The sequence below is a fragment of the Oreochromis aureus genome, linkage group 13 (genome assembly GCF_013358895.1).
Source record: "Oreochromis aureus strain Israel breed Guangdong linkage group 13, ZZ_aureus, whole genome shotgun sequence".
NCBI lineage: Eukaryota > Metazoa > Chordata > Actinopteri > Cichliformes > Cichlidae > Oreochromis > Oreochromis aureus.
Window position 1 is genome coordinate 2,529,863 of NC_052954.1, and position 20,655 is coordinate 2,550,517.

Sequence of the window (20,655 nt, forward strand, 5' to 3'; positions counted from 1 at the left end):
CATGATTTGGTTTGGTCTAGGTGCACAAGCTCCTAGCTGACGCTGAAGGGGATGGTTGTTTTTGTTAATTTATTCAACATGTGATTGGTGCAGGCAGACACTTTGTAAATAAATATTCTAAAAATCACTTCATCTGACGACCTGCTGCCAGGACAAACAGATCAGACTTGTGGCTCAGCTGTCCGGCTCTCCTTATACTCCTGATACTGAAACAGCGCCACTGAAATCTGAAGAAGCAGGTGAGCTTTTTGTGTTAAAAAATGTGTCAAATTAATACATTTTAGTTGGCTGTACTGTGTTAAATAATAATATATATACATTGTTTAATTATCATTAACGACATGAAAATGTTAATAAAATGCCTTTCAATCAACCAATCAATTCTCCAGAAAATAGTGTCACTATTTCATGTCTGACAGAGTATTGGGGGCGCATTAAGTTTAACAAAAAAATTTGTTCGTTTTCAGATTAAAGTCGAAATTTTGAGATTAAACTTAAAGTACTATTTTGAGAAAAAAGTTGAAATGTGGAGACTGCAGTTGTCATTTTAGGCCAAACAACTGCCACAGCTTCTATACCCTATAGAAAATGCCATGCATAGATGAGTTAGGGAAACAACTTCAACCATCGTTACCCCTGCGTCTGTCCAATGCCAGGTATTTCATTTTGCACACAGTCATGTGTTCCTCCTTCTGACCAGATGCAGTTTTCTGCACAATCTTTTCAAAGCTCTTACAAGGAAATTATTTCCTTCTAACTAAAAAACAATTCTGAAGTACGATCACGAACTCATGTAAACAAAGTGTTTTCTAGAGGGCCTTAATATCCACATTTCAACTTTATTCTCAAAATATTATTTTGAATTTAATCTAGAAATTTTTAACTTATTCTCAAAACGTTCAATAATATTTTTTTTCTTAATGTGGCCCTAATATTCCTTTGTATCCCTCAGACCTCAGTGCTCAAACAGCAGGAAGGCCTGAAGTTTATTAATACCATGTAATGTCTTTATGTTTCCCAAAGAGCATCCATAACAAATAATAAATAATGTAGATTTATAATGCAATGCTTTCTCTGTTAGCAGCAAACATTATTCCAATATTTTTATTGTTCTATAAGCTTTCATATCGGATCCTGAAACAGGACATCTGCTATCTACTTGCACAACTTTATATCAAATTTGCACTGAGTTTGAATTGTGTTTTTATATGTAATCTTTTCTCTTGTGCCATAAACAGCAGAGTCTGTAAATAAAGACATAAAAACTAAAACTGTCAGGAGCAGGTTATGTTTCGGTTTAGTTTGCCTGCGAGTGCTGCGTGTGTTATAGATTCTCTGCTGGGGGAGTTTTATATGTGCAGCTTGTTAATCAGTCACATTTATTTTACTTTGATCTGTGACAAACTGAAGCGATTTCCACATCTCCTTTGTCAGGCTGTGGGACTGTAAGGTTTAATATTTAAATTAATTAAAATCCTTATTGTGTGCACTAAATCACCAGATGAATTAAATTATTTTTCATGGCATTTATCTCATCCTTTTTACAAAAGTGTTGCATTTTATTGGTATATGTTTTTGATCTTCAGAGATGTTTTTAATCACAATTTGATAACATCTCTGAGTAGGTGGCACTCATAGGGATCATTTTCTGTGGAAGAGTCATATGATGTGAACCCGCAGGGGAAACCCTGGGTTAACTTGATGAGTTGATAACTTTCACTCACTATGTGTTTTACACACCACTGTGGATTTAATCGTGAGTTGTTATTATTATATTAAGATATGGGGAACTTCAGGCATTTTTCATTTTCATTGTTGTAACACTCTTAATAAAAGGTAGGGACAGATAGGACAACAGCTAAAACTAGAATAGATGAAAACATTTTGACAATTTTAATGACCAATAAAAATGCAGCATTAAAGAGATGAAACATGTTTAAGTTTTAGCAGTTTCCCAGAGAACTGTCATGGAGTCTGTTAACTCCAAAAGAATGAATGTTATTTAGAAGTTGGTCGGAGTACTGTTTGTGCAAAACTGGCAGTGAAAAGAGAATTATGTGTTCACTAAGCTAAAAACCAATTTAATTAACAGTAATAGTGCACAGAAGCATATTATGGACCATTGATGAATGATATCTGCATCTACCGAGAGATAAAAAGAATATGTCCCTGAGTAATATTTCACTAAGAAATGATGGAACAAAGATTTGTTGTTATTTTTGTTTTATTACTTTTTTTTTTTAACATTTTCTTTTTCATAGTGATCTTTAATCATTATCAGTCTTTCATAATCTTTACAATATTTGAATAAGGATCACTTTATGAAAAGTTTTTCCATTCAATTTGGTACAGAGGTTTGTCTTATAAGAATGCAGTATCATCCAGACATTTGAGGTTGACGCTATGAGCAGCCCTTCTGGCTACTAAGCACAGTGTTCAGGTCCTGTCCATCTGTCAGGTGCTCAGTTAATCAACAGCTGCAGAGCTGCAACTGCAGCAAGCCGGAGATTGGAGGTAGCCCATCATCCTTCTCTTTCTGTGACAGCCAGCATTCCTGACTTCCCGGGAGGGGTTGGGGTTTTGCTGTGAGAGCTTGGCCGCACGGTTTGCTGTCTCCTTGATCTGCAGCTCAAGGTGTTTCTGGATGGCGAGACCCAGCTCCTCAGGGTCCACGGACGCCCCATACACTTCCCATGTCATCCCTTCTGCATCCCACTTCACTTCCTTGACTGGGGACTTAGGCGCACCACCTGCTTTTTTGTCTCTGTCGCTGTCAGTCTGGCTAGAAGACATCTTACTCTTGTTAGCTTCTGCCAGATAGATCTGAGGGAACACATGAGAACCGGTGGTCTGATTTGTCTGCACCCCGATATCTCTCAGAACTTTTTGGGCTGTCATAGTTCCCATGTCACGTGTTGTGATTCTTTCTTGGCCAGTTGTCGTACTGCACCAGTCATCTTTACCTAAGTTTTTTTGGGAGCATTGTGGGCCAGCATCAGGCGGCAGTGAACTAATCCAGGAGCAGCTCAGATTGCAGCAATGCAGCAGATGTTTGGCATCTAACCCTGTCTCACTAACAGAGGAGAAGAGGCGAGGCAGTGTAAGGTGGTTTCCTGTTGAAGGAGGTGGTACTGGAGGCTGGATACTGGAGCCTGCCAGACGTGGCAGCATCTGCGAGGGGGCTGGAATAGGCTGAGGATGGCAGTAGGCAGCAAATGTATCCTCAAAACTGGCATGGTGGATATAGGAGCTGCAACAGTGTGGCTTGTCACATTTAGTGGAAAGAGGGCCGTCTTCTCCTTGACACTGCCCTTTGATATCTGCGTCATCAGATGAGATACAGAGACCTCTCCTCTGAGGATGCTGTAAGCTACATTCTCCACTGCAAATAGTGGTAACAGTGTTGCACTGATGTAGCTGCATGGGCTGCTTGCAAGCTAGCATGGAGTGAGTCTCAGCCTCTTGGACGCTTGCATCTCTGCTGTGGTAAGCGATTTCAGTTTTCGCCAAAGGCAAAGTGTCTGAGTGACTCCTGTGAACAATCAGGGGGGCCAGCTTTACATTCTGCTCTGTAGTCTCAGGATCATCAGTGTTTGTATTCACAACTATCTCATAATTGTCTGAAAGTGTTTCTCTCACAACTGGACGAAGTGGGTGATTGGAAGCCATGATGAGCGGTAAGTGTTCAGATGGGCTTTGTTGGTGTTTAGCAGTTTCTGTTGCAGTAGGAGTTGAATGGCATTGTTCTTCATAGATTTCACTGGTGGATTTCTCCTAGCAGTTGTAACCTGGTCGTTGAGGCAGTCCAGAGGGTGATGTTCCTTGTGTAGGTGTCTCTGTGGTCTCAAAGATGGACTGGCTGGAAAAAATAGGCTGCAGTGGAATAGTTCCTCCCATTGGATGCAGCTCTGACATAGGACGCCCTGCCGCTGCCATGGAAGACCTTTAGGAAGAAATACAACTTATTGTGTAGGTGACAGCACAGATACAACAGAAAACGAATGATAAATGCATAGTTTAGTATTGCATTCATTATTTAATTTAATAAAAATACTATTACTTATTTGTTCACAATAGTGAATTGTGCCTGTATTTTCCAGCTGACAAGATGAATTTACTGTAATCACATTCATAAAATAAGTACAGTCCACAAATGACTGATGTTTTTAAAATAGCTACAGTGCTACATGGTGCTGTAGTGACATAAATCATTACAAATTTTCAGTGTTTACAAAATTTTAAATAAACCACCATGGAGTTGTGCACTAGAAGGACAGTGGATATGCTGAACAAAGTTGAAGATGGAGCTGCAAACAGGAGGAAATGAGGAAGACCGCAAAAAGGATCCATGGATGTAGTGAAGGAGGAGATGCAAAGGGCTGGTGTGCCAGAGGAGAATGGTAAGGATAGGGTGAAATGAAAGAAGATGACCTGCTATGGTGACCCCTAAAGGGAAGAGCTAGAAGGAAAAGAAGAAGAAGAGGGTTATGATGTGGGACTGTTCTAAGGCTTACACATGCTACGCTCATTGTGGGCAACCCTTTAACCTCTAACCTGTCACCAGCAAAAGGTTTTTCCAATGTTTCTTTAAACTACTGTAACTCTTGAACAGTTTGTGCAATCTTAAAAATTCCAACGGTTTCTGAAAGCAGCGACTTTGTGCTTTTCGCTGATATTAGAGTCATTAAGGTAATCACAAGCACAGCGTTACAGCAGCCTCAGGAAGATGAAGGTCGAGAGAGAGTGTGAAGGAGTTATACGGGGGGTACAATTTATTTTTTTGCTGTGTTTTTGCTGTGCCATGTTTTTTGTATTCTATTATTTTAAATATGACTTATCACCCATCAGCAAACATGCAGTGCCCAGCCCTCTTCCAGCACCTGAAAAAGCAGGGATTTGAGGCTTGTAGAACAGTGCAGAGTGGGTTTGTTATCCACTCAGGGAAATGTTGTATAAAAGTGAGCACCAGGGCCGTGCAGAGGTGTTTTTATGGGTGGGTGCTTGAAGTTAAAAAGCAGCACACAGAACCAGGCTGAATAACAACAACCCACATTCATCAAGAATCTAATATGGAATCATATTGGTGACAGTGCTTGGAACCAAAAGGCAACAGATTAAAAAATGGGAAATAAACTAGGCTCTGCCTGTGACTCAGTCTTCCTCCTTCCAACTCTTCATCTGATCTATCACTCTCCACTTGCTGTCCACCTGAGAACAAGGCACAGTTTGCTATTGCATTGATCTATTATTTAATTATCCACACTTAACATGTATTAGGTGCAAGAGCTGTTAAAGTAATGATAGAAAAATGTTATAGAACCAAAACACTGCAGCTGTGTTTATTATTGTTTTTATACTTGAGTAATAATTTTAAAAAATCTATACACAAAAACAAACTCACACACACACACACACACACACACACACACACACACACACACACACACACACACACACACACACACACACACACACACACACAAGGACATACAGTGACATTTTATACGTTCTCCAGAATGCTGTATATACCATGGCCACAACAAAAACTGATCCACAATCCTTCCCTTATTATTTATTCCTAGTGATATAACAATAAAGTAATAAGAGCAAAAAAATTAAGTCATAAAGATAAAATAATGTATTTATAATGATTCAGTTTGTTTGACTATCCACTCTGTGCAGGCAGAAAACTTATTAAATGTTTAAACTGTAGATATACAATAATGCTGCTGCTGTAAATTCAGCATTTTAATATATTTTGCTTATTAATTATTTTCTTTAAAACACAGAGTCTGTGTGTGTGTGTTTAATATCGTAATTATAATAATCCATAATTATGTGGATATGCATATTAGATGCCCCCCCCCGCACGTGCCTGGTGACCACAAGTGTCAGCAGTGCAATGTCGGCCTTTGGCTACAGCTTGAGAGGAAGTGCTTCTTTGAGCTCCACCAGGGGCCCAAAATGCCTGGAATTATTTAGAAAAAACATATCCCCTAAAACAAACCACACGGTCAAAGGTCGCAGACTTGTTGTTCAGTGTTTTAAAGCTCGTATTCTAAATCTTGTATTCATGTACACTCTGAGTGCCTCATTCAGTAAAAACTGTAAAATTTCACTTTTGTTTTTTGTGTTTTTCTGTTATTAATTCCTGATTACACTCTTATAGTAGAGCAAAACAAATACCAGATGTTGAAAGAAGTAGTAATCCTGAAAAAAGGGACAAAAGCACACACTGATTTTGTGATGCATTTACAGCTAAAACAACAAAAAATTCCAGGTGGCCTGCTTAACATTTTAAGGTACCTATTTAGCCATTTTATTGAAAGAAACAAATATTATATTTAGGAATTACTTTTTATTAAAAGATATCTGGTTGTATCCTTTTTACTCATACAGCTGGAGGTATTCTAGTCTTACCTGGAGGACCAAAAAGGAAGGCTGGTTGTGCTTAAAGACTTCTCAGAGTAGTAACAAGAACTTAAGTAATACCATACAGGAATGCTATCTGGTTAAAAAGCATGCCTCTGATATTTGCAGGGCCAAATAAGGCATTTAGCATATATATCTCTGTGAATCCTGCTAGACGTTTCACTAATCTGATTTGTGACAATGGAACCTTATGCAGTGCTTCCCAATAATTTGTCCTAACAAAAGCACAGAACCTTGTGAAACTCCTAAATTAAGTTTTGTGTGAAATGATTAGTCATTGTTAAACAAAACAGAATTTTGTTTGCACTGAATCTGTTCTAGCTCAAGCTTACAGGCACACCAGTTCATTCCAGTATCCTCCCCTCCACCACACTCAACTCACTGGTGTTTGGTGATCATTTGATTCACCTGAGTGTGCAACCAAGAGATAGCAGGAAGATGAATTCTGGAGTTTGGCCACCTTCCAGCACCCAAACCAGAGATATAACGTGGTAATTTAGCAAATATCTTGATGTCTGGACGTTTTCAGTGGGAGAAACATTTCGTCACTCATCCAGGTGGCTTCTTCAGTCTCGGCTGACTGCAGGTTTCCCCAACCTTATAAACAGTACATTTGCACAATGACTGAAACCAGCCCAACAGTATCAACTTCTTGGAATTTAGCAAACAAGGGGAAACAACAGACAGGTCCCTGACCCTAACGTGAAAGGAAGCAACACTTTTCTGAACCCCAAGACTAACAACCCCAAACTACAGGTACCAATCCAGGGGTTACAAGTATATCCACTCTTTCTCATCATGTCTTATCAAGAGCAAGTCCAGAGTGGAAGAAATCTCCAAGAGGCTGCTTTCAAAATCCAACCTGTGTTGTGGTGAGCCTGACTATGTGCTCTACAAATTATTTATAACTATAGAATAAATAGTATTTCTTGCTCATTTCTCATATCGAGTGGTATTTTCACATACAAGTTTGGGATATTTCCCCATTAGAGAAATTAGTTTCCATTCCCTAAAGCTAGACTTGGGTTGGACTGCCAAGGCAACTGCCTCTGGCCACTGTGGCCACTGCCTGGTCCACAAAGCAATAGACCACTCCAAATCTTCCTTAGATTAGATCCACAAGTTCGCTAAAAGGCAGGGGCCCAGTATTTCTGCTCTGTGTGAGGTTACTTGGTTATATTATCTCCATAATGGTCATCTGATGAGAACCATTCATCAATCCAGCCACCTTTCAGTGTAGAGCCTGATCATCAAGCTCCCTCCCTAGAAGTGGCTCCAGGATAGGGCCCCATCCTCCCTTTACCCCAACCAGTTGCAGCAGATGGCCACCAATCCTTAAGTCTGGTTCTGCCTGATCTTTCTTCCTGTGAAAAGCGAGGGGGGGTCATCTGACTGTTGGAGGTTTTTCTGTTTTCATGTTATTATTGTGTGACCTTTGCCCCCTTAAATAGTTTAGACATTCTACTCAATTCAGTTTAATTGAATAAACCCTATTCGGGCAGGATAGACTGGTCCCTTGATTTAATTCTTTTTATAGGAGTCGAGTGAATCGCTCTTTGTCTTATCCAGGACCACAGAACTGTAAAATAATCACTTTAGGGCTAAAAAAAAAATCTTGAATAAACAGAAAGGTCACAAGACGTAAGCTTGAAAATTCCTATTGTGACCACAGCGTATTAACACTGGCACCTTGAATGCCTTTCCAAATCATTCCAGCCAACTTTAACCTTTGAGTACGGAGCAATAAATGATATAAAAACACAATTTTTGTTTTGTACTCACCCAGTCAAAAGTTTGGACACACCTTCCTATTTAATAGTTTTTCTTGACTTTTAATACTTTATCAAATATATAAAGCAAGATATATGGAATTATGTAGCAAAGAAATAATTGATGAATAACTCTAAATATGTCTGAGCTTCATGTAGTCACCTGAAATGGTTTCATTTCACATGAGATGGAGCGCAGAGTGAAGACAAAAGGACCAACAAGTGCTCAGCATCTCTGGGAACTCCTTGAAGACTGTTGGAAAACCATTTCAGGTGACGACATCATGAAGCTCATCGAGAGCATGCCATTGACTGAGTAGGTGTGTCCAAATTTTTGACTGGGAGTGTAAATCTACTGGTCATGGATACACTAACAGGGTTGTCTTTTAGCTGTTATTGTTCTCCCAATATAGATTCAGATAGGTTTGATGTTTGAAGGCCAATTCATAATAATAAAAACAGTAAAAAAAAAACCTAATAAAAACCAAAGAATTTGTCCTTGGTTACTTCCTGCCTCTGCTTTCATCCTTGCTCTCTCTCTCTATCCAAAGACCTTCGGCATTCAGCTCTGTGCAAGCTGAGCCTCTCCATTAGTTTGTGTCGGTGTTTTTAACTTGTTACATTGTACATGTTGTTGAGGGAGTTCATGTTCTGCTGCTGGATTTTATCTACTCTGCAGGTCATGGTATCTGTAGAGATCTGTGAGAATTCTCCAGATCAATGTAACATGAAAGCCCTCGTATCCATATTTATGCAAACCTATAGAACATTTAAACGACACATGCATAATCATTCATAGCACTGGTCTTACGCTTTGTATCTGGTAAATAGCTGGTTTTTAAATAGGAGTTTTCTACTCTACTGGAGGACTCAAAGCACTTTATGGAAGCTGCTTCATTCACCAAACATTTTTCTACAGCTGCTTTCTATCCAACATTGACACTTTGATGGACACATTGGAGAACAACCTGGAGGTCATATTGTATTAACTTGGCACTGAGATTCGGACATTTCAAGCACATCCTCTGTGGCTGTTAGTTACAGGCTCAACTTCACTGGCTCTTTTCCTCTTGCACAAAATCAATATAAGTTATAATAAAATAAATTATGAATGGTGATGTGACGTGACATAACACGACAATGGGGTTGTAAGGTGAGGTTACAATGCTAGTAAACTACAACCCCATTTTTATTTCACTTCTGTACTTCTCACAGGCACTCGAGATGAATATTCTTCTTTTTAACTATTCTTCCTTAAATAGTGAACTATTATTTTAAAATAGTAGCAGCTATATTTTTGTCACAGTAATAGCTGACTGGATCTCTTTAATATGAGAATGTGGTTTTTTAAAGCACTGTAATGCAAGTCACAGGAACCCTACTGTCAGCGGTGGTACAGATTTAGATTGTTCCAATTATAGCCCATGGCAAATTTTCGGATATTCTGAAATTTTCGGATATAATTCAAGGAAAAGAAGTAAAATACATCAGGCTGCTGAAATTACTCTAGTGAACTGAACCACCCGGAACCAGATCAGATCCTTTTGCACACCCTTGTCTCTATCTGACACACAGTCATGAATATGATGTGCAGACAGACGTGCTAAGAAGTGCATACATGTGGATCCCATTCATACAGCAGTGCCTGTCTCAGAAGAAAAGATGGTTAGGTCATTTTCTTCAACAGCTTACCTTTACAGTGATCTACTTGCTGCTGACACTCTGTCCTCTTCCTTTTGTGTGTTGGGTGATGGTTGCAGTTCCTTAGAAAGCCCTCCTCCTCCTCATATCCACAGGTGACCCCTTTCCCTGTCTCTGTCTAACTCCACTTCATTCACACACATCCGATCCTTTTCTTCTCCCTCTTTTTTCTCAGCAGCTCCCAGCTGTGCACAAAATGGAGGAGACCTCGAGATAATCCCCCCTTGCATCTGATTACAAATGCCAGGATGCAATCTTCAAATCTTGTGTTCTGTAATGGCGAGTCTGCCTGCTTTGTAGTTGCCTTATCCGGCTGTAGAAGGCGATGGATGGAGGGGGAGGGGGAATGATGGGAGGAGATAGTCAGGCAGCTGGCGTGTTTGCCCCTCCACCTGGGAAGCAGGGCTGACGTATGAATGAATGTGTACACTACAGAGAAATAAAGACAACAGCCTGTCTCTCCTTGTCCATCTCGGCGTTTACACTTTCTTCTTTTCTTCTTCTGCGTAGTTCACTCTGACCTCAGGTAGTGCTTCAGTCTCAAACTCTGTTTTTCCTCGTCTTATTCCTTGCTCTACCTCACTGCCGCTCTGCCACCCAACACCAACCCACTCTTCAGCACTATCTCTGTTGCTATGGAAACTGCAATACTTGTTTTTTCCCACGTAGGAATGACACAACTAAAAGAAATCAGCTGGGGACTTTTAATGTGTATGACCGACTCTGTCATTCAACTCACTGATTTGTATTTTCATTTCTGACAGAAAACATGAAAAGGGCCCACCTATGATGGTGACAAGTTAACGTATAACACTCAGACAGCTTGGAGTGTGTACATACTGTTTTAGCTGCTAGAGGCTGGTCTGACTGGTGGGGTTCTTTCTCTTACAATATAAATGTAATGACTGTTGTTGTGATTTGGTTCTAAATAAATACAATTGAACTGAACTGAAGAGATTTGACTGGATGTCTGTATGCATGAATGGCCCAAAAACAATACAGGAATCCTGGTAAGAAATATAAAATTTGAAATGAATACAGAGCATATTTATTACTTGATACTAGTACATCTATGAGTTTGGGGTTTTGATTTTACTCTTATCTGTATATAAACAGAAACTCTGTAAGACTAACCTAACCATTCTGAGAGGTACAACCTCTGCCGTGTAGCATGAAAATTAAAAAAAGGACTCAATTTACTTAAATGAAAAACATACACAGAAAACACCAAATATTTAAAATGAAAAAGTGGATCACGATATGTTGACAATTCACAACAGATATTAGATTCTACAAAATTAGAGAATTTAGAAGGAGGAAATTAGAGGTCATCCAGTTTTTTCATTTCTGTAAGACAGTCTGCTTGTTTAACTTTTTGTGTCATCTGGCTTTATAAATAATATATAAATAAATAAAGCTCTGTATCATCTGCATAGGAACTGAAATGTTTACTAGGTCTAATTTTTAAAAACAATCTCTGCTTAATTCAGAAAGTTAAAGCCACGACTCTAAAGTACATCTGAGATGCAAAGATGTGCCATAATAAAACACAACAAAGATGACAAAGGAGGTGCCTGAACTGGTTGGCAACTAAAATCTTATATCAGGCAAGACAAGGAAAAAATTCTGCTTTTAAAACTGAGGGACATGCTTTCTTCAGCTATGTCTGTGTGTGTAAGGGCTGGGTGGGTGGCGGATGACAGCTGTGCAAAGATTAAGGCTAAGATATTCTCAGAGCAGCTCTGTGTTTCTGTTGTACGACTGCTGATTGCATTTGCTGAATGTATTAAAGTATATCTCTTTATATCTGCAGTTTGTGTGTTAGAACTTGCAGTTACTTTGAAGTAGTCCCATTTCTTCCACCTGCTTTTGTTATGTCCCAGTCTCACATCGCTTTGTGCTCACTGCTGCCCCTGACTCTGATTCCAGACAGGTTCTGCTGTCAGGTAAGCCTGCTCCAGCCTTTGCTGCAGTGTGGGCTGTTCATGTAGCAACCATCACCCACAGTATGACAGGATTATTATGGCACTCTGAACTGTGTCCATCTTTTTCAATATGTCGCACACTGGTTCACATCTCTCGCACAAACTCACCACCAGATTCACACAGTACAAATTCCAAATGATTCACTCTCTTATAAACCACTAAATCTGGTACTGAAGCAGTGACACAACTGAATGAAGCTTCAGACATCACTGATCACATGACCTTTGGTTGGAACCAAAACCTTGATCAACACAATACGTCTGATACATCTGTGCCAGAGCTTCAGTTTGAATGGACCATCACTAGTACACACTGTGGAACAGAGATCGCATTGACGCGATCAGCTTAGCAGTCCAAGGTTGTGGGTGTGAAATAGGCCTTGCAGTCTCAGGTGAGAGAGCCTTAGGGCTGAACCTGTCAGGCCTGTGAGCCAATCAGGGGTCTTTTTGGCCCAGCAAAGTAAATGAGACAGCAGAAAGCTACAGGGAGAAGCCTTCAGTCTCTGCTTAGCCAGACACCTAACCCACAGCACCAGCAGCTAAACTGAATTGAAAATGAAGGCATCAAATTTTATAATACATAAGACTGTAGACTGGTGCATAATAAGCAAGCAAATAAGCCAGAAAATAGAGATTTTTGATGAGAAACTTATCTTGAAGCACAGAGATAGAGCTGTGCAGGAACTGGGATTTCATCATGATGGGACCAAGAGATCAAAAGAAAGAGGCAATTCATTACAATGTTTTTTTTAAACATGAAGTGTAGTTTTGGTCTTCTTTTGCTGCTGATTTGGTGAATTTTAGTTTAGAGAGTAATAACAGTTGCAGTTTTGAAATCTGTGAGATGTCGGCTGTTATGGAGCTAAATCAGGGTCAAAAGTTTTATTCATTTAAAAAAAGTCATTTGAAACCGAAATTCTAAGTGTTGATATTTCAAAAGTAAAAAACTAAAAAAATGTGTTTAAAAAACAAATAAACCATTTTATTCTGTTTGAGTATAATAGTTTTAAATCACATTTATTTGGCCACCAGATGCCCATGTTATAGTGTTCCAAAAAATCTATTCTTTTTCCAAAATAATTGTTCCAAATGACTCGATCACCCCAAACGTTGCATTTCTATTATCACTAAAGATAATCCTAAACTAAATAGAAACAGCTCTGCATCAGGCTAAACCCCTTTAAACAGGGTCCCTGACTGTATTGTTACGTCCTTGGGCTAGTGGTAACCTGGGGGTAACAACAAATGTGACATCCAACTCCACCCAAGAAAGAACCAAAACTCTGAGCAACTGTAGCTGCAGCTGTTTATTGACTTCGGCAGTGAGCTATGCCAAAATAACAAACAAGCCCAACCCCCCACAAAAAGTGGAAAAAAGAGACAATTTGCTTACCTAAAGTCCTACTTTGAAAAGAGAGAACAGATTTCAACAGAAACAACAACAACATCTCATGTACACACATGGGAGGGAGGAGAGAGAAAAACCCACAACCATATCCTCTGGTGGGAGGAGTCACACATATATATGACCCACATGATCTTGGGTCATAACACTATGGTCCACTCTCCATCATGAATTGGCAACGCTTGTCCTGAGAGGAGTTGCAACCCCTCATTAATTAGCCAGTGGCTCTTCCCACTTGTTGAAATAGCAATTAAATAACAATTAAGGATTAAACAAACAATGTTCAATTTCTCATTCAAATATAATAATAACAATGAGTTAACAGTGTGAACATTAGAAAATGTCCCAATTCTGCAAATGTTTTAAATCAACAGGTTCTTTAACCTCACCAAACTCCACCCCTCCTTCTTACTACACTTGGTACATTCCCTTCCAGGAACTTTACCATAAAAGGAGTCCAAACGACTCAGACGAAACATTCCAAGCATTTTTGCCAGAATGTCTAGAAGCTTCAAAACAATTTGAAAGCCATCTCCACAGTGACATCTGCTGGCCAATATGGCTATCACTACATCTTGATAGTGCTTTTCTGTGAAACAATGACGCGCACGTCCTGCACAATTTCAAACAAAGCTACTTATTATACCAGACAGTCAATAACTGTGATCAGCAGATGTTTTGGAGAAATCCTCTACGAAACAAGGAAAGAAAAATAATGAGACTGTTAAAGACAGCAATCTGTGACTGTAGTGACCAGTGTGCTTCAATAAAATTCTGTTAACATTCATGTTGCTCACAATAAATCAGTTTATAAAGTAAAACATACAGAGAAAAGACTGCAGTGTTCACTGTAAGAACCACACCAATTTACAGCTGTATTTTGGGCTCAGTCAGCTTTTTTGCTCATAGCCCTGAAACTATGGATGTGTTTGGTTAACTTTTAAGTTTTCTGGGAGTTCGTGCCATCAGGTTTGTTCTACACACTGTCAAGCAAAGCTAGAAGCTGGCATAGAGTTAGGTTAGATTTTTAATTAACTTAAAAATATATATTAAATGAAAAGATTACGTGTTTTTCTTCTTTATAAAAAGTTAACATTCATCACATTTTCATGGGGTAATTCTGACAGTACATTTTACACACATATTTAAATCATCCTCTGCTGAACTTGAACTTTATCTTTAAACACTAGCATGATGTTATACTGTGAGTCTGGAGTTTTGGTCATAGTGAACCTGCAGTCACGCCTGATGTTATTTTTGTTTTTTTAAGATATTCACAATAGCAGCGACAGTGAAAATAAAAAAAGGAAAGGAAAAAAACAAATTTCATATGAAAATTGTTAATAAATGGGTCGCCTGTGATTAATGTGTTTTTTCTAGCTTTTCTTTTTATAGTATAAATATATTCTTTATGGTGGTGCAGTATATGAGTAATGGATTGTAGTGAGGATTAAATCACTTACTGCTGAAAATGACATTTTTTGTTGAAAGAAGAAACTAGAGAACTGATGGAATCAGAGCTGCTGGTGTTTTTATTAAGATATTTCAATGATTTTACAGCACAGTGTGCCGCTCTTTCTGCTGACAGGGTATGAGCTCATCCACCAGTCTCTGTCTCTTGCTTTCACTCCAGTAATCATTCAAATAAGATATTTAAATATTACTCATATATTCTATATAATTTTTATTTGATTACACTTTGGATTCCAGTGTTTAAGGGACTGGATAGTCTAGTCTTCAGAATCCACAGCAATAATGAGAGAGAGGATATTATTTTGACACATGCAAGTGTAATAATTTGAAACAGTAGTATCGAAAGCATTAGTTCAGTAATTACAAGGCCCAGTCCAAAAAATGAGTTAATAAAAACTGGAAATTCTTGTACCTGACGACACCTAGAAGTAGCAGGTACACCAGCTGCTGAAACTGGGGTACCAAAATGTCACTGTGTCATGGTCACATGATCTGGGTGTTTTGAACCACGCAGCAGTGTTTCGAAACATCTGGAATTCGGAAGTTCGACACAGTGTTGAAATGTCTGTTTCGAGCTTCCCCTGCCTACTGGTTTGGCAGTTCCTGGGTTTTTGCCAGCTGGAGGCCAGGTGTAGTCTAGAGGAGATGTGAGAAACAAATTAGACATGAATCTTAAAACATTATTTTTAAAATGAAAACAGTTGCTTAAAGTCTTCACGTCGAGGCTCCTTAGAAGGGGCTCATTGCAAAGTGAATCCTTCAACCTTTGAAAAGCAGCCCCACATTCCTTTGTCCAATGAACTTTATTTGGCTGATTCTTGTGCGTGAGCTCTTTGAGGGGAGCTGACATGATTAAAAAGTTGGGAATAAAATGACTGTACCAGCTAACCAAACCAATGAAGGATCTCAGCTGAGCCTTTGTCACGGGCCTCTCAGCAGACCTGATGGCTTTAACTGTCCCATCTTGAGGACAGATCCTTCCAGTTTTCACCGAACACCACAATATCATCAAGATAAGCAGCTGAAAAAGATTCAGTACCTGCCAGTATCTTGTCCCTCATGCACTGAAAAGTAGCTCGTGCTCCATGAAGCCCAAAGAGGAGAACTGTAAACTGGAAGTGTCGAAGGGCTGAAAGGCTGTAATTTCCTTACTCTGAGGACTGAAGGGGGAGGGTTAGGGTCACAAATCAAATGTGCTGATAAAATTTGCTCCCCCAATCATCTCCACTAGATCTTAACCCTATAATGTCCTTTGTATCATATTTGATACATGAGTTTCTGAGACCTCTGTCTCATCAACATGATCAATACTTGCCATAATTTCAAAATGTTATGGACAAAACTATTTTTTGTCTGAAATTGACATTGTTTTTAACAAGAAGTTGCCAAAAATGCTCAATGTATCAAATGCAATACAAAAAATAAATAATACATATATAATAAAAATATATCATACCCAACATGACATAGCAAAAAAAAAAAAAGTGGAGTTTGTTATAAGGGTCAATAAACATCTCAGTTCCAAAAAATCAGAATTTTCTGGCTATTTTTTAGATGGGTTGGGTCTTATCTTATCTGGATGACTTCCTCAGGAGTCATGGTGTCAAGGGTTCGACAGCAAAGCAGGTGGAAGACGCAGTAGAGAAAGGAGCAGAGTAAAGGTTGAGGCCTGGCCTTGCAAACAAACCGTGCATAACTTGAAGGGACCATCAGAACACACCTTTCTGCCACCAAAGGAGAGTTGAGCTAGAGAGAAAATCGAGAGCAAAGTCTACTGTGAAAACACAGAACATTATTTCAACCAATGTGATGATGTAGCCAAGCTCTCCAGAGAGCAAATAAAAGACTGGATCCAGGTCAACAAACGGTGCTGGTGTTGTGCCTGAACTCATCTAGCTGCTCAGTGCACACCGAAGAAACCCTGCAGCCTCTGCCAGGGGAAACGTGCTGGCTCTTCATGAGGTAAATACCAGAACGGACAGAAGCAACAGAAGAAGCAAAAGAAGCAACATGGCTGCAAAGGAAGAAAGCTCCCTAACCAGTTCAGCTTCGGGCCCACTCTATCTTGATCGGCATGGGGCTGCCAATGGTGTCATCCTAACGATTGTACCCGTGCTTTTGAGTCGTGGGGAACAGACACTAGACACCTTCGCTGTACTTTTTTTCTGCCGTCTGTCCCGTTTGGTTCTTTTGCCATCAGAATTATTGTCCGAAGGCCAAGAAAGATGCTCAACCGATTTACTATACCAAGTGGACCATCCCGGCCTTGCCGTATTGGTCCATTTGATTGACCTTTGTTTTTATTGTTTATTTTATTTTATTTTCAGTTGTTACATACGGGACAGACATGACTTGGGGGAAGGGAAAGGGAGGAAGAAAGAGAGGGAGGAAAAGAAAAACAGCGGGGAAGAGGAACGGCGATTAAGGGCACAAAAAAAAGGGAAGGTGGGAGGGCAAAAAATACATATATATATCAATCACCTGGATCACCTGTTGAGAAAAAAAGAGAGAAAACAAGCAAAAAAGAGAGCAATATAATAAACAACATCATTGAGATAATCTATGTGTATATAACAGTAAATACTAAATATTGAATATTGTGCAGCACGTAAGCTCGACAGCGCACAGTGTGGTTTTAGGTAGGAGCCAAAAAAGGTGTAGTTTGTGTCTGTGAGCACCCGTGTGTACACCTGTGACCATGAGCACGCTTGTATTCAAAAGGTTGCTTCATGTAACGATCTGCTAGAGGGTGTGGGGAGCCATAGCCCCATCCTCCAGGGCATGAAGCAGGTATGGAGGAGATCCAGGCTCCTGACATCCAGAGACCCCCAGAGCCCAAGAGTCCAAGGAAGACCAACCAAGGGGCAACCGTGCCACTCCCCCGCAACGAGCTGAAGAGAGCCCCAGATGAGGGGTCACCCAGCAGTCGCGAAGCAGAAGCCAGAGGGGGTTGTAGTGATGTGCCCGTGAGCTCCGCCGGCAGCCTGCTGTGCCAGAGTGGACCGAGCGCCAGGCCCAGAGGCCGAGGGCACCCCACCCCCTGAAGGGGCCCGACCGAGCCACAAGTGCTAGGCCCCAACAAGCAGCCACCGGGAGTGAGCCGGTGCATACCTGAGCGCCCAGCCCCGGACACCAAGAACCACCGACGCACTGATGTCTGAGGGCGTCAGCCACTGGCAGGGGGAGTGGTGGGGGGGAGGTAGGCCTCCATACCTTGCAGGGCCTGAGATGTCCCCAGAGAGGTGGCGTCTGATACCCGACCTGACATATAGACACAGACAAACAGGCACACACAGATACGAACATCCATTCCTACCCTCATGCTCTCATATGCAATTACTCAGCACTCACCTAATGTGGAGACAGACATAATATAGACACTGTACACACAATCACACTCCCAAAACGTACTCTATACCCCAGGTCTAGGTACCCTTGCCCCTAGAGGGGGAAACTGCACCTAGACCCAGGAGGTGTTACCTCTTCCCTGGGGTGGGGAAAAGCAGACCGCCCCCAACTCCGCAGTAGCAGGGAGGCCCTACATTCCAGACCACAATCGGACGGCCTCCTCCCAGGCCCCCTGCCCCAACGGGCAACAGAGAACGGGGGTGTGTGAAGACCCCAAACCTCCCTCTGCCCGCTCATATGTAGTGTTGATGCATGTGTGTTCTAAGGTGCATTTAAAACCCGGGAGGGCATGGAGCTACCTGCCAGAGAGCAGTAGGTTAGCGCATAGCCCCTCCCAAGAACCCTCAATGTATACATGTATTTAAAATTGAGAGGTGGGCACCGGTGCCAGAGGTGAGGTTGTATACACAGACGGTCCTCTGGATGCTGTGTAGCGTGCCCACCCCCAAGGTCCTATCGCTGTACTCACTGTACTCAATGATGGTTCAGTTAGGACCATGCTGCTCCCTGCTGCTGCAAAGACCCTTGTTCTGACAGGCATCCTGGAGGACCTGCCATTATGGACCATCCACCAAGACATTCAAATGCTTCATGGCCGTACCGGATCCTTCAATGTTTCTGCAGCTACATATCCTGGGTCCCTCTACAAGATTGAAAAAGCGTTCACAGCTGATCATCTCAACTTAGCTCATCATACATATCCTATTGATCAGCTGCAAAAGAAGTACAAATACCTGAAAGGGATCCTAGTGCCTGCCTTGAAGGAAGCCAAGCCGCTGCTCCTTAGTGATTCAGACCAACCACACCTGATCACCCACATAGAACCAGTTCGCCTCGGCCCACCTGGAATAGGAACTCCTTGGGTTATAAGCACAAGCCTGTGTCCTATGAGATGCCAACTCTCCAAAACATCTATAGAGCTCTAGCCTCACAGTATGACCCTTCACCACTTGGGCCAAGCTCCTCCTCAGGCAGGTAAGGGATAAGAAGCATGGTTGAGATGACTCAAACCTCCAGTCCAGACTCCTGCAAACTTGGTCTGACTGGGAGGTGGAGATTCAGTTTCTACCTCACCTTACCTTCCCACGTGCTTATGTTCCTGTCAGTGCTAACTCAAAGGGGGCCATCCATGAGGTGCACATCTTTATGGATGCCTCTGAGAAAGCTTATGGAGCAGTATCTAATATGAGGACTGAAGAACACGATGGACAGGTTCACCTCACCTTCATCCTAGCTCACTCCTGTGTAGCCCCCAAATGAGCCCTCTCTATGTGGAGCTTTGCTGGCAGCGCAGCTGGCCAGTATCTTGAATAAGGAACTCACGTCAGCTATTGAAAGGTCAGTCTATTGTGTGATTCAACCACTGTTCTCACCTGGTTGAGCTCACAGTCCTACTGCTACAAAGTTTTTGTAGGAGCCAGGGTAGCTGAGATACAGGAGTTGAAAGAACTGTGCCTGGTGATACATAGCCTCAGAAGGCCTCATCAGGGTAGGAGGTCATTTACTATGACTAGAAGTTCTTGACGGACCTACATTGCATCCTATCATCCTGGATCCTTCACATCCTTTCACATGCCTGCTCATCCAGAAATATGACCTTGATCTGCATCATCCAGGCCCTGAATGGGTCTTTGCGGACCTGCGGAGGTCTTATTGGATACTGCATGAGAGAAAGGCAATTTGCAAGCACCAGCGAACCTGTCCTGAGTGCCACCGTTGGAGGGCTCAACCCTCAGTTCCCAAGATGGCTGATGTCCTGCTGCTCGGCTTAGGTTATATAAACCAAACCTTCTACTCAACTGGTGTTGACTGTTTCGGGCCTATGTTTGCGAAGATAGGAAGATGGCACAAGAAACGTTGGGAGATCATTTTCAAGAGTACAACAACGAGGGCAGTACATCTGGATCTCCTAAATAGCCTAGATGTGGATGCGTTGCTTATAGCCCTGAGATTCATAGCCAGAAGAGGAACCCACAGAGTTGTGGTCTCACTGTGGGACCAATTTTAAAGGAGGAGAACGGGAACTCAGAGAAGCCTTTGCCAACATGTCATGTCATGGATTGCAGGGGCAGCTTGCCCGTCAGAAGATCAGATTTCAGTTTAATCCCCTGGCTGCCCTACATTTCGGCGATGTATGGGAGAGAGAGATCCGTTCAATGAAGTCAGCTCTCCGCACCTGTGTGGGTTCCCAACCTCTTAATGAGGAAGTACTTCTTACAGTTCTGCTCCAGGTGGAATTGATCCTTAATGCGAAGCCCTTATGCTATGTTTCCACCAATGTGGCGGAAGTGAACACTGTGACTCCTAATAGTCTCCTCATGGGGCAGCCTGATGGATCACTACCCCCAGGTAGTCTACCTGTCGAAGACTGAGGCACTGACAGATTCTTGCAGCTTGGTTCTGGATAAGATTCCTCAAAGAATACCCACCTGGCTTACAGGCAAGGCAGAAATGGCACTCAACTCTCCATGAATGTCTGGCA

The 20,655-nt window shown here is 41.4% G+C and overlaps 1 protein-coding gene across 2 annotated transcripts; it reads right to left on the minus strand.

Annotated features, from left to right (window-relative positions):
• Positions 1 to 1,364: 1,364 nt before the first annotated feature.
• On the minus strand, positions 1,365 to 13,832 carry si:dkey-191g9.7 (GRIN2-like protein). 2 transcript variants are annotated; one of them, XM_031746353.2, is made up of 3 exons: positions 13,281 to 13,832; positions 9,894 to 10,294; positions 1,365 to 3,943 (listed from the first exon to the last, which is right to left on the minus strand). In XM_031746353.2, exon 3 carries the CDS (start codon positions 3,667 to 3,669, stop codon positions 2,467 to 2,469), a length of 1,203 nt encoding a protein of 400 aa, XP_031602213.1. In that variant the 5' UTR covers positions 3,670 to 3,943; positions 9,894 to 10,294; positions 13,281 to 13,832; the 3' UTR covers positions 1,365 to 2,466. The 2 variants fall into 2 exon arrangements, with proteins under 2 accessions (XP_031602213.1, XP_039477302.1); XM_039621368.1 differs by lacking the exon at positions 9,894 to 10,294.
• Between the last annotated feature and the right edge of the window lie 6,823 nt (positions 13,833 to 20,655).

What these genes read in the sequence shown, in the direction of transcription:
- si:dkey-191g9.7 (XM_039621368.1), bottom strand. Translation starts at nt 3,669, where the DNA reads ATGGCTTCCAATCACCCACTTCGTCCAGTTGTGAGAGAAACACTTTCA.